At 37.1% G+C, this 16,594-nt stretch overlaps 1 protein-coding gene across 7 annotated transcripts in view; it reads left to right on the top strand.

Annotated features, from left to right (window-relative positions):
- The window catches only part of Atp11c (ATPase phospholipid transporting 11C), a 168,001-nt gene that overhangs the window by 61,819 nt on the left and 89,588 nt on the right, over window positions 1-16,594 (top strand). For all 7 annotated transcript variants that reach the window (XM_032890479.1, XM_032890478.1, XM_032890482.1 and 4 more), the window contains one exon: window positions 12,734-12,853. In XM_032890479.1, the coding sequence (XP_032746370.1) occupies window positions 12,734-12,853 (120 nt within the window). The remainder of the gene's footprint in view (window positions 1-12,733; window positions 12,854-16,594) is intronic.

Here is a 16,594-nt window from a genome sequence, read left to right as displayed (position 1 = left end):
AGGGTGTGATCCAAATGGGAGGGAAGATAGAGAAGAACCTGGGATAGGGAAGTGGTCAGGGAAAGAGAAACTATAATTAGAATATTTTATATGGAATAATAATTTCTAGGCTCTGGTCTGTAAGTATAACAGAGTATCTTTAGGGATCATTTCATTGACTGTTTTATTTTTATATTGTATTTTATTTGCTTACTGTGTTTGGCTCTGGCCTAGGTCTCTAGGCTATCCAGCCTCTGGTTCTAGGCTCTCCAGGCAGCGTCAGGCTTAGACTCACTCTTGTGATATGGCATAACAAGTTACAGTAAGACTAGGCATCTATCCTTAGATCACAGCCGAGCAGCGCAACCCAGTAGGGGGAAAAGGGTCCCAAAAGCAGGCAAAAGAGTCAGAGACAGTATCCATACTGTTAGAAGTCTCACAAGAACACTAAGCTCTACAACTATATATATGATTGAGATCAGAACCACACAGGCTTCCTGGGTGTCACCCCTGTCTCTAGGAGCCCCTAGGAGCCCTACTTAGTTGGTTCTGTGGGCTATGTTTTCATTGTGTCCTTTACTCTTCCTTCTCCTCCTCTTCCACAGGATTCCCTGATCTCTGCCTAATGTTTGGCTGTGAGTGTCTATATCTGCTCCCATTGGTTGTTGGATGACATCTTTCTTTTGATGATTGCTTAGACTAGGAGGATAGCAGAATATCATTAGGAATCTTTCAAGGAGGTTTGTCTCTAGATACAATATTTTTAAATATTTTATAACAATCCTGTGATAGTTAAAATTCATAATTCGAAATGGCTTAGTTTTTAAGATTGCCCTTATGTCACTTAGCATGTTTTCATTTGCAATTACTTGTACTTTTAGGTGTGAGGACATGGATGTCGTTCTATAAGTGGACTCTACAATAACAGGCAGATTTGAGGGGGCATTCTTTTTTTTCACATGTACTGGTTAACATTAAATAAAATTTAAATGTAGTGATTTAAATTGATATCTGTAAAGCATAAATGAACCAGCAAATCTTTTAGTGTACAAGATGAATATCTTGAGGGAGCTTAATGTAGTTACTTTGTGCTTACACATTTTGAGAAAACATTAACATATGAGTCTTTCTGGTCTGTGCCTTTTAAAATGTTTTATCTATTTTTCTTTGCTTAGAAGCCTACAAATAAATTTTTATTCCAACATACTTCATGTGTGTCTGTAAATTATTATTTTTTTTATTTTCAAACACTCTCTTCCTTGCCCTTGAATTACTTATTTTATTTTAGAAGTCTTGACTAAATTCAGATAGCCAAATTGTACAGCAACTTAAGCCACAATGCAAGTTTTCAATGCTAGATGTGTCTGCAAATGTTATTCATCCTCTTAAATAAAATGTTCTAGTCAAGCTCTATGCCAGTTACATACAGAAGCTCTAGTGCCAGGGCTTTCCCAAAGCACACACAGACCAGTTGGTAGCAGAAGGTGATTAGGACTACGATCCTCCGGCACCTTGTCTCTCATAATTGAACTGTAGAAACAAAACCTTCTGCTTTCATGGCCAAATACTTAATATCTAATTTGGTATATGAAGATAGAAACATCAGAATGACTAATTGTGAATGGTGGGTGCTATTCCTGCCAATAGAATCCAGTATAGCTATAATCTAAATGTTTGGTGCAGTAAAAACTGGGTAGTACCAAATCATATATTAAGTGTGATAGCATTGGGGTCTTTTTTAGGGAGAAAGTCATATAGTCAAATAATCATGGGAAAGGCTAATATATATAGTTAAAATAGTTCCTTTTTAAACGTTTAAATGCTTATACTATATAAATATTTATTGTGGAGCCAGAAGGAAGGTTTATGTAGTGGGTTTGCTACTTCTATAAGGAACATTATTGTTAATTTGTTCCACATAATGCACTTTTGGGAAAAAAATAAGTAGTACATTCTGGTATTCTTGGCAGTTTATGTTTATTGTGGGTTCCTAATTGGCAGTTCTCAGACATTGAGATTTAACAAAGCAAGCAGGTATTTTAAAATTTACAAATTATTATTTAATGTTTTTTCTATATCTCAGGATACTCTTAAGAGTTGTCTCTTTTACTTCAAAACATTTACTGATTTTGGCAAAATCTTCTAAGTATCTTTCAAGAATAATTTAGTTTTGGAGCTAGAGAGATAGCTCTGTAGTTAGAACACAGGCTGCTTGGCCCAGGGAGTGGCACTATTATAGGATGTGGCCCTGTTGGAGTAGGCATGTCAGTGGGTATGGGATTTAAGGCCCACACCCTAGCTGCCTGGAAGCCAGTCTTCTTCCAGCAGCCTTCAGAGGAAGATAGCGAACTCTCAGCTCCATGCCTGCCTGGATGCTGCCATGCTTCCCACCATGATGATAATGGACTGAACCTCTGAACCTGTAAGCCAGCCTCAATTAAACATTGTCCTTTGTAAGAGTTGCCTTGGTCGTGGTATCTGTTCACAGCAATGGAAACTGAGTAATTAAGACAGAAGTGAAATAAAACCCTGTTCATACCATCATATACTTCTTCCTTTCTGTCTCTTATACTTTAGCCAGAACTTTTCCTTATACTGTAATATTTTTTCTTTTCTGATATAGAAAGTAGTTCTTGAATAAGAATTTATCTCTTCTGGGTAATAATATTGATTTTAGGTACTTCCTCTATTTGGTGGTTCTTTTTGCTGGATATTGCTGTTTGCAACAAAACTCTCATACCTGTGAAATCTCTAAATAATAAAGAGAATTTTCTATTCCTAAATAAACTTTCCACAGAAACCATTTTCTTCTCTTTCATATGTTACTTCAAAATTTAAGATTGCCATAGTTTCTTAAGGAAAATCACAGTGATTCATAGCAAACACCTAGAATATTTCTCTTAAACTATTCAAAGATCTAAGATTAACGTTTCAATTAAATTGGGCAAGAGGCTGAATCAGGTGTGAGTTTTAGGCCACCCTATTTCTAGGTCAGCCAGTGCTGCATAGTGAGACCCAGTTTGACAAAATCAAATATATATAATTAACACTTATGAATTGTCCTAAGAAATGTAATTGTCATCATTGTTTGTTTATTGTGGATAGGGATTAGGGCAAGGAACAAAGAAATTTTCTAAGATGAAGAAAGAATACAATACTGTGCCAAGATACTAATATTTGAAAAAAAAAATGCTCAAATTGACATTACCAAGACAGATTAGGATTTTTAGAGAAAAGTAGTAGACAGACATGAAGTGCCACAGTATCAGACGCCAATCCACTAGAGTGCTGCTTCTAAACTAACTCTTTAAGGTCCTCTAATACTTCTTGCCACCTCCCACAGAAGTACATAAACTCCTCAACCAAAGTTGGCTTTCATCCTAAATTCCAGGAAACTTTGCAAGGATCACAGGGATCGGTACAACTTCTTAATGCTCTGCAGTCTTCTCTCTGCAATTTAGCTGCTTTCTGTTAGAAAATTTCAAGTCAGTCTGCAGATGGCCTCATCTTTTTCTAACACCTCTGAGGTTTGTAATCTGTATTTTATTCTGTTTTTCTGTTACCCAGGAACCTCCTTCTTGCTTTCCTTTTGTTGGTGTATTTGTTCCTTTTCTGTGGGCAGTCATCAGTACTTAACTAAATTGCCTGCTTCTCTTTCTCTGATTTTAGAACTTATCTACCATTCTATTTAGAGTTTTAAGGTTTGTTACATGTTTAGGATGAAAGGTGGTATACAGATATGGGTAGCAAGAACAAAAAACTTTGTCACCTTGTAAAGATGTGTTCATCTCTAATTCTGTGTTTTGTAAGGCTATATCCTAATTATGAAAGATACTACTAATAAAATTAAGTTACTGTGTACCATTAAGAACTTTAGGAGACTCAGGTTACAGTCTTTAAATAAAGCAACCTCTGAATCATGGTTTTAAAATTCCTGTTAGAATTGTGAATTACAAAATGCTTACAGCATTTTGATCCATCAACTGTATTAAGTAATCTTTTAGGAAAGCCGAATTTTATTTATATTTCTGTCGCTCTGAGTGAGGGCGAAGTATGGGAATGCTTACGTTTGGTTGTTTCAGTAAACTTAAACTATTCAGTAGATCACATTGAGAAAAGGAAACGTTCAGTTGCAAGCTTCCAACACAGTGTTGTTCTTTACGTTCTCACGTCAGCTCTTTTGAAGTATTGTACTTGCAGATTGGATATGTTTGTATAGAGCTTAATATATTTCTGGTAGCAATTTTTATTCAGTTAAATATACTACCAGTAGGTAATGCCAGTTTGTGTCTACACTTCTGTGTAAACATGTATTTCATGCACTTAACTGTGTTTTGATCAGATGTTTACAGATTTCTGTAAATAAAACCATAATTAAGATCTAAAGGCAAAGACAAACAAAATGTCCTATCTGTTTGCTTTACTAACTCAGGTAAAGGAGGAAGAAACAGCTTAAGAAGTTGCAGTAAAAGCAAAATGTGGAACATACATTCTAAAGATTCATTTTCACATTATGACTGTAAATTAAAATGAGTATTATTTACCTTGGTTTCTTAGAATGGAATGAACTTGGAAGCCCCAGATAATTGATTGTTGAACACATTATAGTAATTTTAACCAAGAAGCTTAATATCATGCAGTCATTTTGTAGCACTGTACTATTCCCCTCCCTACACTGCTCCCCACAAATCCTGGGATAGTTATCTGACTTTGGGCGGAGGTTAAATAGGCATCTGAACTTTTGATCAAATGTCATTTTTTTCATTTTGGGATATTTTTCCATTTTTTTTTTAGCCTGGTTGTGCAGTTACAATATACAAACATTTCAAGGAAGAAAATAGCTTTGGTTGGGGTGAGAATAGCTTAAAATCATTTCCATGTCTTCAGCTTATTTTAATTTAATTTATATTTGTTTATTTTATGTGTATGGTGTTTTGGCTGCTCGTATGTCTGTGCATCACGTGCATGCCTGGTACTAGGGGAAATCAAAAGATTATATCAGATTTCCTAGCAGGAGTTATACACAATTGTGTGCTGCCCTATGACTTCTGGAAGAGTACCCAGTGCTATCTTAACTGTTGATCCACCTTTCCAGCTATTTTCAAGTTTAATTAGTGTCGTTCTTAGCTTTTATTTATTATAGGAACGCAAAGAAAGGAGTCTGACCAAAACAATTATGTAATTATCAAGGGTAACATCTGCTAAGTTCATTTGCAAATAATACAGATAGCTTTGCATTATATTAGTGCCTATAAGCTTCATTATTAATTATGTAAATGGAGGCCTAGACACATACAAAATGAAGCATCAAATAAAATTTTCATTTGTGAACAGATTAAAGTGGTTTGAAGACACATTGTTTGGTGAATTTTTTGAATTTTACCATATAAAAGCAAATTATTCAAAATATTGTAACCTGAAGAAAAATTGTATGCAGGATTATGACTACTATATTGAATATTTATAGGATGATAGTTGGTGGTAAACATAATTTTAATACAGTAAGTAATTTTCAGGCCTGCTTTTATAATTTTTTCACCTGTAAAACATCCAGAAAAATATTAAGCAATAGGCCCATGTATCAGTGTGAATGTAAAGGTGATGCATGGTCAAGATTAATAATCACACTTATATATGGCTAGGTGATATATTTAAGTTTGCCAGACCTGAAAAGGATGGCGAGATAGGTTTTGTTTCCACTCCACTGTTAGCTTTTGTAGTTACAGTTTTATATTGAGGTTCTTACTTATCCAGCAAAGGTCTGAATGCAATCAAGAAATAAATTATACTTTAATAGTTTTCCTTTTAGAATCAGAGAACTGGAAGAGCTTGAAGGGGCTCGAGACCCCATATGTACAACAATGCCAAGCAACCAGAGCTTCCAGGGACTAAGCCACTACCTAAAGACTATACATGGACTGACCCTGGACTCTGACCTCATAGGTAGCGATGAATATCCTAGTAAGATCACCAGTGGAAGGGGAAGCCCTGGGTCCTGCTAAGACTGAACCTCCAGTGAACTAGATTGTTGGGGGGAGGGCGGCAATGGGGGGGAGGATGGGGAGGAGAACACCCATAAAGAAGGGGAGGGGGGGGATGTTTGCCCGGAAACTGAGAAAGGGAATAACACTCGAAATGTATATAAGAAATACTCAAGTTAATAAAAAAAAATAGTTTTCCTTTTAAAATGAATATCAAAGCCATGGAACAGAGATTGTCATAATTGAGAATAGCATCTTCTCTGGTTTTTGCTTTGTTTTGAGTGATTATTTTTGTATAAATTCGTGTGTGTGTGTGTGTGTGTGTGTGTGTGTTTCAAAAACTATTTAGGCACAGGAGGGTGATTGTTGTTTGTTGAGATGGGGTCCTGCATTGCCCAGCTGGCCTAGAATCGCCAGTTCTCCTGCCTCCCAAGTGCCGGCTGAGGGGGTCATTTTTTTTTTATTTATTCATTTATTATACATAAGTACACTGTAGCTGTCTTCAGATACACCAGAAGTCGGCATTGGATCTCTTTACAGGTGGTTGTGAGCCACCATGTGGTTGCTGGGAATTGAACTCAGGACCTCTGGAAGAGCAGTCGGGTGCTCTTAACCGCTGAGCCATCTCTCCAGCCCCTAAGGCGGTCAATTTTTATCTTGGGAAATACATTTAAGCTTTATTCTCTGTTATGCATATGTTCTAAGTATAATTTTTATGTTTTTACAGTTAAAGAATACTGTTTAAGTAATGTTTGTGTCAGTAAAATAGAATTGGTAGTAGCCTATTTCAGGCTTAAAAAATAATGTTGCTAAGGACATTTGGATGGGACTCAGTCCAACACAAGATGGACTCCTAATGAACTTAAATGCACTGCCAGTGACAGGAATTACATACTCCTACACTAAAACTATATTGTCTTCCATCCAAATTAGATTGTTTCTTAATGTTTCCTTCTTGGATTTCTCTGCTTTGGCAAAAGCACATATATTATTTAAAATCACAAGCACGAACACTACTGCTTTACCACTCTACATTGGCAGCAAGTGGAGAGTTACAGTGAAATTACACAAATTTATAGTTGTCGTTGTATGTGACATTTATTCCAACAGAGACTCCAGTTTCAAAAGAATTAGGGTAAAGCAAATATGGAAAAGGCACATGCTTTATATCAACCCTCTCCAGGCCTCATGCAGGTTCAAACTTAAACCTTCCTTTTTCGTACATTAAAAGATCTGTTTTGAAAACTTTGGAAATATGTACCAGAGAACTACTAAAGCTGATAAACAACTTCAGCAAAGTGGCTGGGTATAAAATTAACTCAAATAAATCAGTAGCCTTCCTCTATACAAAAGAGAAACAAGCCGAGAAAGAAATTAGGGAAACGACACCCTTCATAATAGACCCAAACAATATAAAGTACCTCGTGTGACTTTAACCAAGCAAGTAAAAGATCTGTACAATAAGAACTTCAAGACTCTGAAGAAAGAAATTGAAGAAGACCTCAGAAGATGGAAAGATCTCCCATGCTCATGGATTGGCAGGATTAATATAGTAAAATGGCCATTTTACCAAAAAGCGATCTACAGATTCAATGCAATCCCCATCAAAATACCAATCCAATTCTTCAAAAGAGTTAGAACAAATTTGGTAAATTCATCTGGAATAACAAAAAACCCAGGATAGCTAAAACTATCCTCAACAATAAAAAAGGACTTCAGGGGAATCACTATCCCTGAACTCAAGCAGTATTACAGAGCAATAGTGATAAAAACTGCATGGTATTGGTACAGAGACAGACAGATAGAACAATGGAACAGAATTGAAGACCTGAAAATGAACCCACACACGATGGGCACTTGATTTTTTTTTGACAAAGGAGCCAAAACCATCCAATGGAAAAAAAAGATAGCATTTTCAGCAAATGGTGCAGTATGTTGAATAATGCAGATCGATCCATGCTTATCACCATGTACAAAGCTTAATTCCAAGTGGATCATGGACCTCCCCATCAAACCAGACACACTCAAACTAATAGAAGAAAAACTAGGGCAGCATCTGGAACACATGGGCAGTGGAAAAAATTTCCTGAACAAAACACCAATGGCTTATGCTCTAAGATCAAGAATCGACAAATGGGATCTCATAAAACTACAAAGCTTCTGTAAGGCAAAGGACACTGTGGTCAGGACAAAACGGCAACCAACAGATTGGGAAAAGATCTTTACCAATCCTACAACAGATAGAGGCCTTATATCCAAAATATACAAAGAACTCAAAAAGTTAGACGGCAGGGAGACAAATAACCCTATTAAAAAATGGGGTTCAGAGCTAAACAAAGAATTCACAGCTGAGGAGTGCCAAATGGCTGAGAAACACCTAAAGAAATGTTCAACATCTTTAGTCATAAGGGAAATGCAAATCAAAACAACCCTGAGATTTCACCTCACACCAGTGAGAATGGCTAAGATCAAAAACTCAGGTGACAGCAAATGCTGGCGAGGCTGTGGAGAAAGAGGAACACTCCTCCATTGTTGGTGGGGTTGCAGACTGGTACAACCACTCTGGAAATCAGTCTGGAGGTTCCTCAGAAAATTGGACATTGAACTGCCTGAGGATCCAGCTATACCTCTCTTGGGCATATACCCAAAAGATGCCCCAACATATAAAAAAGACACATGCTCCACTATGTTCATAGCAGCCTTATTTATAATAGCCAGAAGCTGGAAAGAACCCAGATGCCATTCAACAGAGGAATGGATACAGAAAATGTGGTACATCTACACAATGGAATATTACTCAGCTATCAAAAACAACGACTTTATGAAATTCGTAGGCAAATGGTTGGAACTGGAAAATATCATTCTGAGTGAGGTAACCCAATCACAGAAAAACACACATGGTATGCACTCATTGATAAGTGGCTTATTAGCCCAAATGTTTGAATTACCCTAGATGCCTAGAACAAATGAAACTCAAGACAGATGATCAAAATGTGAATGCTTCACTCCTTCTTTAAAAGGGGGAACAAGAATACCCTTGGCAGGGAAGAGAGGGCAAAGATTAAAACAGAGACAGAAGGAACACCATTCAGAGCCTGCCCACATGTGGCCCATACATATACAGCCACCCAATTAGACAAGATGGATGAAGCAAAAAAAGAAGTGCAGGCAGACAGGAGCTGGATGTAGATCTCTCCTGAGAGACACAGCCAGAATACAACAAATACAGAGGCGAATGCCACCAGCAAACCACTGAACTGAGAACAGGATCCCTGTTGAAGGAATCAGAGAAAGAACTGGAAAGCTTGAAGGGGCTGGAGACCCCATATGAACAACAATGCCAAGCAACCAGAGCTTCCAGGGACTAAGCCACTACCTAAAGACTATACATGGACTGACCCTGGACTCTGACCTCATAGGTAGCAATGAATATCCTAGTAAGATCACCAGTGTAAGGGGAAGCCCTGGGTCCTGCTAAGACTGAACCCCCAGTGAACATGATTGTTGGGGGGAGGGCGGCAATGGGGGAAGGATAGGGAGGGGAACACCCATAAAGAAGGGAGGGGGGCTAGGGGGATGTTGGCCCGTAAATTGGGAAAGGGAATAACACTCGAAATGTAAATAAGAAATACTCAAGTTAATAAAAAATATGTATTATATAGCTTCTCTCATGCTCTGTTTTGCCATCTAACAGCCACTTGAAGGATCTGTCTATAGATACCCACCTACTTGTGCATAATTTCAATCTATTTCCTCAAATTTATGGAGCTAGAAAGAGAGGTGTGTGGAAACATCTTAGTGAAAATGTAATTGTCATTCATCTCTATAGGATTCATAAAAACATGTGCCTGATATTATATATTTTCTTCCCAGGACTAAAGAAGTTGAAGATAATTTAAAAATGAGAAACTGCTAGTTCATTTTCATCTTTTTTTAATTATTATTTTATGTATGTAAGTACCCCATCACTCTCTTCAGACACACCAAGAGAGGGCATCAGATTCCAATACAGATGGTTGTGAGTCTCCATGTGGGTGCTGGGAATTGGACTCAGGACCTCTGGAAAAACAGTCGGTGTTCTTAACCACTGAGTCATCTCTCTCCAGCCCCTGCTTTAAATATTTTTATTTATTTTTATTTCCCACGTTTGGGTGTTCTGTCTGCATGTATGTCTGAGCACCATGTGTACAGTCTTGGGTAACAGGGCTGGGAATGAAGAAACAACAGACGCGAATACAGAAAAGCTGGGATTAGGTGGCGGATACATACTAACAGCCTGCCAGGAAACCTGGAACTGCTGTTTTTATGGGTTTGAACTGAGGAGGTTCATGTGTTGTATACTGCTGCATGTGGAAGCAGGTCTACTATAGAGGAGCAATCCTGGGCTACAGAGCATCCAGGAGGAGGCTCCAAGCAGGCATTTTTTGCAAACAATATCAACATCCATACATGAATCAGTGGAAGGCTTTGCAGTTTCACTGAGCCTGATCGAGAGAACACTTTACTGGTCTCATTGGTCTGAGGCATTGGGGTATTTGAAATGCATCTCATGTAAATAACATGCGTTCACTCATGAATTCCTCTACTCCTTGCAGTTGACTTTTACTTTTTAAAAAGTATGTTTTTGTGGTGGTGGTGATCAAACCTAGGGTCTTGTATGTGATAGGCAAATACTCTACTACTGAGATAAATGCTAAACCTCGGTTTCTGTTAGTGTTTTCTAATTTGGATGATTTTGTATAAATTTTGAAGGCAGAGACTTATTATTTCATAAGCTTAAGTTAAAATAGCAAAACATCCTTTATACTCAGGAAGGTATTATTTTTTATGGTAAGTTTTACAAATAATATCTTCACAACATACAAATAAATAAAGACATTAAATATACAAACATAGTAGACATTTGAAAAACTTTGAAATTTTTAAGGAGTCTTGCTTTTAACATTATTTTAAAGATTTACATCTTTGACATTTGAATAACTCACCAAAAAGTCTTTGTGGCTTGTATCTCAAAATACTGCAATTGAGGAATTATCATTAAAAAAATAAGAATGAGGATCTACAAATACTGGTTACTATCTGTTTAGATACTGTTTAGATACTGTTTCTAACATAGCATGATCAAAGACTATCTTGGATTTGTTAGAAACGTATCTTGTTCTAAGCAAAGAGTGCAGAAGACTAAAGAGATGGCTCATTGGTTAAAAGCACTGCTGTTCTTCCAGAAGACCCAAGTTTGGTTCCCAGCTCCCTCCCGCCTGACAGCTCACAAACATTCATAATTCCAGTTTGAGATTTAGAGTCCTATTCTTACCTCCTTGGGCATTGAGCAGACACAGATATACAGAAAAATCACCCATACACATAAACATGTATAATTTTTTAATTATGTATTTTTAAGATTTATTTCATATATATATATATATATATATATATATACTGTATATATCAGACACACCAGAAGAGGGCATCGGATCTCATTACAGATGGTTGTAAGCTACCATGTAGCTTGCTGGGAATTGAAACCTCCGAACCTCTTAACTGCTAATTCATCTCTCCAACTCCCATTTAATTTTTTAAAAATAGAGATAACAATGAAGTCCCAACAGATTTTACATATATTGAAGCATTACTTCGGGTCTTCTAGATTCAGTGAATCTACTTTTAAAAGATGTCCAAGAGGCACTAGAAATATATTGTCTGAAGTGAGACTTCAGGACAGTAGACTCTGGGAGATCACAAGGAAACTCCTATAAAAGCAAAGAATCATACAGCTTCTTTATAGAAAGGGTGATCATTCCATTAATAGAACTTGACTTACAAATTATGAGTAATTATTTAATGTTTAGAAATAATTTGTATTGTGCTTTTTATTCTCTGATATGTTAGTTGACAGGATGGTCCTCAGAAGTTGTATAATAAATAAAATATCCCCAACCTAATTTTTTCTAAGTTAGAGTTTTGTTGTAAAGATAATAGTTGAGCTGCATTTGACTATGGCTGAAATAATAGGGCTGGCAATACAAATATAGTATTGTTTTCATAAGATGCCCTCCAAATTTTTATTAAATTAGTTGACAGTAGATTGATTAATTTTACCACATATTTTAGAGATCCAAAGAATTGTAATAAGTTGCTCAACTAATCAAATGGGATTTAGATATCTATAAACCCTTTTGTTTTTGTGCAGTTGGTTTGTTTTAAGGTGTTTTGTTTTGTTCGGGGGTTTTGTTTGTTTGTATTTGAGATCAGGCTGGCCTCAAACTCCTGACAGCCCTCCTATATACTTATATAAAATTGTGAACTACCACTCAGCCTAATTTGCTTTATAGGGGATGAGAGGATGAAGAATATGACAATTTGAAGAAAAACAAATGAGTTTAGGTGGATGGATGGGTCTAGGGCTTATACTGTGATTAGTAAATTATTGTTTGGGAGAATTGAATGGACCTGCATAGGACCTAGACAAAACTTGTGTCAAATTCTGTTCAAGTATAGTTTATTATTAAATCTTCCTTCTTGACAATATGAGATTTGTTAAAGAAAACACACAGAAAAGAGTAAATGCAAGTAACTATTTTAGAATTGTACTGTTGGCTTTAGACCAGTTGGTTCAAACAATAGTTTTGCTAGGGCAGCAACTAAGAGATTTGTGGATTTTAATTTCTTGACAGGGTTTTTACCTTTCCCTGCTTCTCTGCCTCACCAGAATTAGTAAAAACATGGAGAAACACGGTGAAAAGTTAACCATTTCCTTCTTTCCTCTTCGTTAGTGTGCTGGAGAAGAGAAACGAGTTGGAACACGCACAGTATTTGTTGGCAATCATCCCATTTCAGGAACAGAAGCTTACATTGCACAGAGATTTTGTGATAATAGAATAGTCTCATCTAAGGTAAGTTTTGTTTCTTTATTTAATTATTTATACCCCAATCACTGCTCCCCTAGTTCTCCTTCACATTGTCCCTCCCCAATCCCTCCTCTCCTCCTCTCCTCCTCTGAGAGGATTCCTCCCCCCACTTCCCCCAACATGAATGGAACATCAGTTCTCTGTAGTGTCAGGTGCATCCTTTCCTACTGAGGCCAGACAAGGTAGCCCTTACTGGAAAACAGATTGCACAGACAAGCTGCTGCTTTAGGGACAGCCCCCGTTGCAGTTGTTGGGGGAACCACATGGAGACTCAGCTGTACATCTGCTATATATGTGTCAGGGGCCTTGCTCCAGCTTGTGTGTGTTCTTTGGTTGGTGGCTAGGTCCCTGAAAGCTCCTAAGTGTCCAGGTTAGTTGCTTCAGTTGGTCTTCCTATCCCCTTCAGCACCTTCAGTCCTTCCCTCAACTCTTCCATAAGAGTCCCCAACCTCTATTTAATGTTTGGTTTGGGCATCTGCATCTGTTTCAGTCAGCTGCTGGGTAGAGCATCTTAGGGGCAGTTATGCCAAAATCGTGTCCATAAGCATAAAACGGTATTATTAATAGTATCAGAGATTGGTGTTTGCCCATGGGATGGGTCTCAAGTTGGTCTGGTTATTGGTCGGCCATTCTCTCAGGCTTTGCTCCATCCTTGTCCCTGCATTGTTTTTAGATGGGACAAATTTGGGGTCAAAGGTTTTGTGGGTCGGTGTTTTTTATCCCTCCACTAGGGGTCCTGCCTCGCTATAGGAGTGGTCTCTTCAGGTTCCATGTCCTCCCTGTTAGGCATCTCGGTTTAGGTCACCCCTATAGACTCCTGGGAGCCTCCCCCATCCCAGGTCTCTGGGACTTCCTAGGAATCCCTAGAAAGTCTCTTTTTTTTAACTCATGAGTTGTTCATACAAAGTTGGATATATTCATTTATGCTTCTAAGGATACTGATGCATTTAGATATGTATACACACATGGTCATATACAAATAATAATGCCAACTGTGGTAATTATTACTCTGAATGGTAATTTACTTTTTAAAAAGCCTATCACTTGCATCCCATTATGATTCACAGTGCCTGTTGATGGTGCATATTACTTCAGGCCTTAAAATGTGCTACAAGTAATAATTATTGTGCTGAGGAGGGGTGTTTCTCAGTGGTAGAACATTTGCCAACATGGGGACTTATTAATTATTTGCTTGTGTAGAGCTTTCTGAATTGCCCTTGAAAGGATTAGATGGTACATGATTTACATTCTTTTGGAGGTTGCTTAGTGACTTCCATTTGCTCCTCTCCTCCCCTCCCCTCCCCTCCCCTCCTCCCCCCTCCCCTATTTTGCTTCGGACTTGTGTTTCTAGGTCCTAAAGGGTACATTTTGCCTGTATATTGCTTGAACTATAAAGTTTAACCATAGCAACCATGTCACTTTGTGAATAATGGTCTTATTTCAGTAAGCTGAGAGCAGGGACCTGCAAGTTTGAAAACCTGCATTTAAATCTTGATAAAGTATTTACTAACTGGATCACTTTTGTTAAATTAATGAATACAGTTTATGAAATGGCTATTACTTCATAGATGAAAACACTTCTTAGCTCCTAGTACCCGGTAGTCATCTCTCTGCTCGTCTTAATTTACTGATCTTTATTGTGGCCAACCAGGCAAGGTGCTAGGTAGTAGATGCTTGCTTTGCTACAGTCTCTTGTAGCTTGGACTATATTTGATAGCGTTCTTGACTTCCAGACACAATGTGGAAAAAATGAGTGACATTTAATTCAGTGTACATCTGTGGTTACTCAGGCTCTAAAATTCTTCTTTTAACAATACAGCACATTCTGGTATTCAAATATTCCTTTAGTTTCTCCTTTAGGCAACGGCATAATGGAGACCGTTTTCAGTTCAAATATTAATATGTAAAATATAGGCAGAAGCACATAGATCTACCTCTGTGTTCTAGGACAGCTAAGTTTGTATTGGGTGAGACCTTGTATCTTTAAAAAAAGAAAGAAGATTAATATGAATGCGAAAACTGAGAAGCCCAATGAACAGATATGTATGTAGACCTTTAGAACACTGTAATAATCAGATAAATGCTGATTTTCTTTTATTCTTACACACTGTTTTTATTTACAGTCAGGGGATTATATACTTGTATGTGGGGTGGTGAATGGTCTTTTCATTATAGATTTTGACTTACTCTGTGTTACCCAACTAAGCAATCAATTACAGACCTTTGGCTCAGAATCGTAGACACAAGAAGTAAAAGGTCCCATGAGGTTCATCTTGTTGACTTAGAGATAGGGAAACTAAACCCAGAGAAAGCTTCCAGCTTGATAAGCAAGCACTTGTGATAAAGCCAGGAATAGAACTACTGTGTAAGGCCCAATAACTTTGAAGAAAAATCCCCTTTTCACATTATGCTATTGCCATCTGAATGAAAGGGTTATGATTTTCTATAGTCGTATGGAAGACAATAAAGAGCTATGCTAATGGTGACTTTTCATTGGATTACTGATGATCATCTGTTGCATGCTAGTTCTCAATCTATATGTATTTAATGGAATGCTTTTTCAAATATTATGTAACTTCCATTTTTACCAGCATCTAAAACAATGCAATAGCATGTTTTTGTGAGCACATGAGAAAGCTAAAATTCTCTTTCTAAGCAAAACCGTGATACAAATGTGATCATTTCTGTACACATAAAGATTAAGATACCTCTAGTTCCCCTCCTCTGACTACCATACATATAGTGTTTCTAATTAATTGTTTAGCCTTTTAATAAAAACTGTTAAGCCAAACAAAGAGGAATTGACAATACAGTAATTTCAGAAAAATAAGGCTGAACTTAAACCCATTCGTGTGTGTGTGTGTGTGTGTGTGTGTGTGTGTGTGTGTTCCCACTACATCTGAAGTGCTAATATTATAGACCTGAGTCACTATAGTAGGTTTAAAACAAAATGTTAATATGATAACCTTAGTATTATGAATGGTAATGATAGATGGTTTTGTTGATGAGCGCCTCATTTCTGGGAATAAAAACTTGTGGGGTTTTGATGTTTGTTTGTTTGTATATTTGGCTTTGCTTTGTTTGTCTTACTATATAGCTCTAGCTGTCCTTAAACTCAGTATGTATACGAGACCAACCTCAACCTCAGCATGTGCCACCCTGCCCAGCTTACAAGACATATACAAAGTTAAAATTGTTTAACTTGATCCTTAATTTTCGTATCCATAAAATAGGTATATTACATTGTTCATTTCAGGGGATTGAATGAGGATGAAATAAAATGATACACAAAGCATTTACCACTGTGTTTGCTATGTGCTAAGGTAGCTAATTAATCTATTCTTGTTATTTGTGTTCTGTGATTATTCCAGTGCATTTCTATAGATTTTCTTGGACTCTTAGATTTGAATGTATGGGGAGAGTTCTTTTAAGAAGAAGGCCTTTGGATTTCCTCTAAAGAAACCAACAGTTTTATAATTGGACCTTGCCTTCCTTATATTAACTTTGGTTCCATTTGTACCACAGTCTTTTAACTGACGAAATATAAAATTTATTGCATATGCTGCTAGCTGTCTTCTAACAGTATAGCAAATGTTATTTTCCTTTCTCTACTTTGTCATAAAAATAATTCTTGCTTTTTGAGTGCTTTTTCTTCATAAATAACCTCCTATAAAGTCAGTGTTGCAGGAAATGTATATTGCAAATGCAGGGTGCACTGAAGACTGT

The sequence above is a fragment of the Rattus rattus genome, chromosome X (assembly GCF_011064425.1).
Source record: "Rattus rattus isolate New Zealand chromosome X, Rrattus_CSIRO_v1, whole genome shotgun sequence".
Lineage (NCBI taxonomy): Eukaryota > Metazoa > Chordata > Mammalia > Rodentia > Muridae > Rattus > Rattus rattus.
The sequence above is the reverse complement of the archived record's forward strand: the minus strand, read 5'-3'. Positions and strand labels throughout refer to the sequence as shown.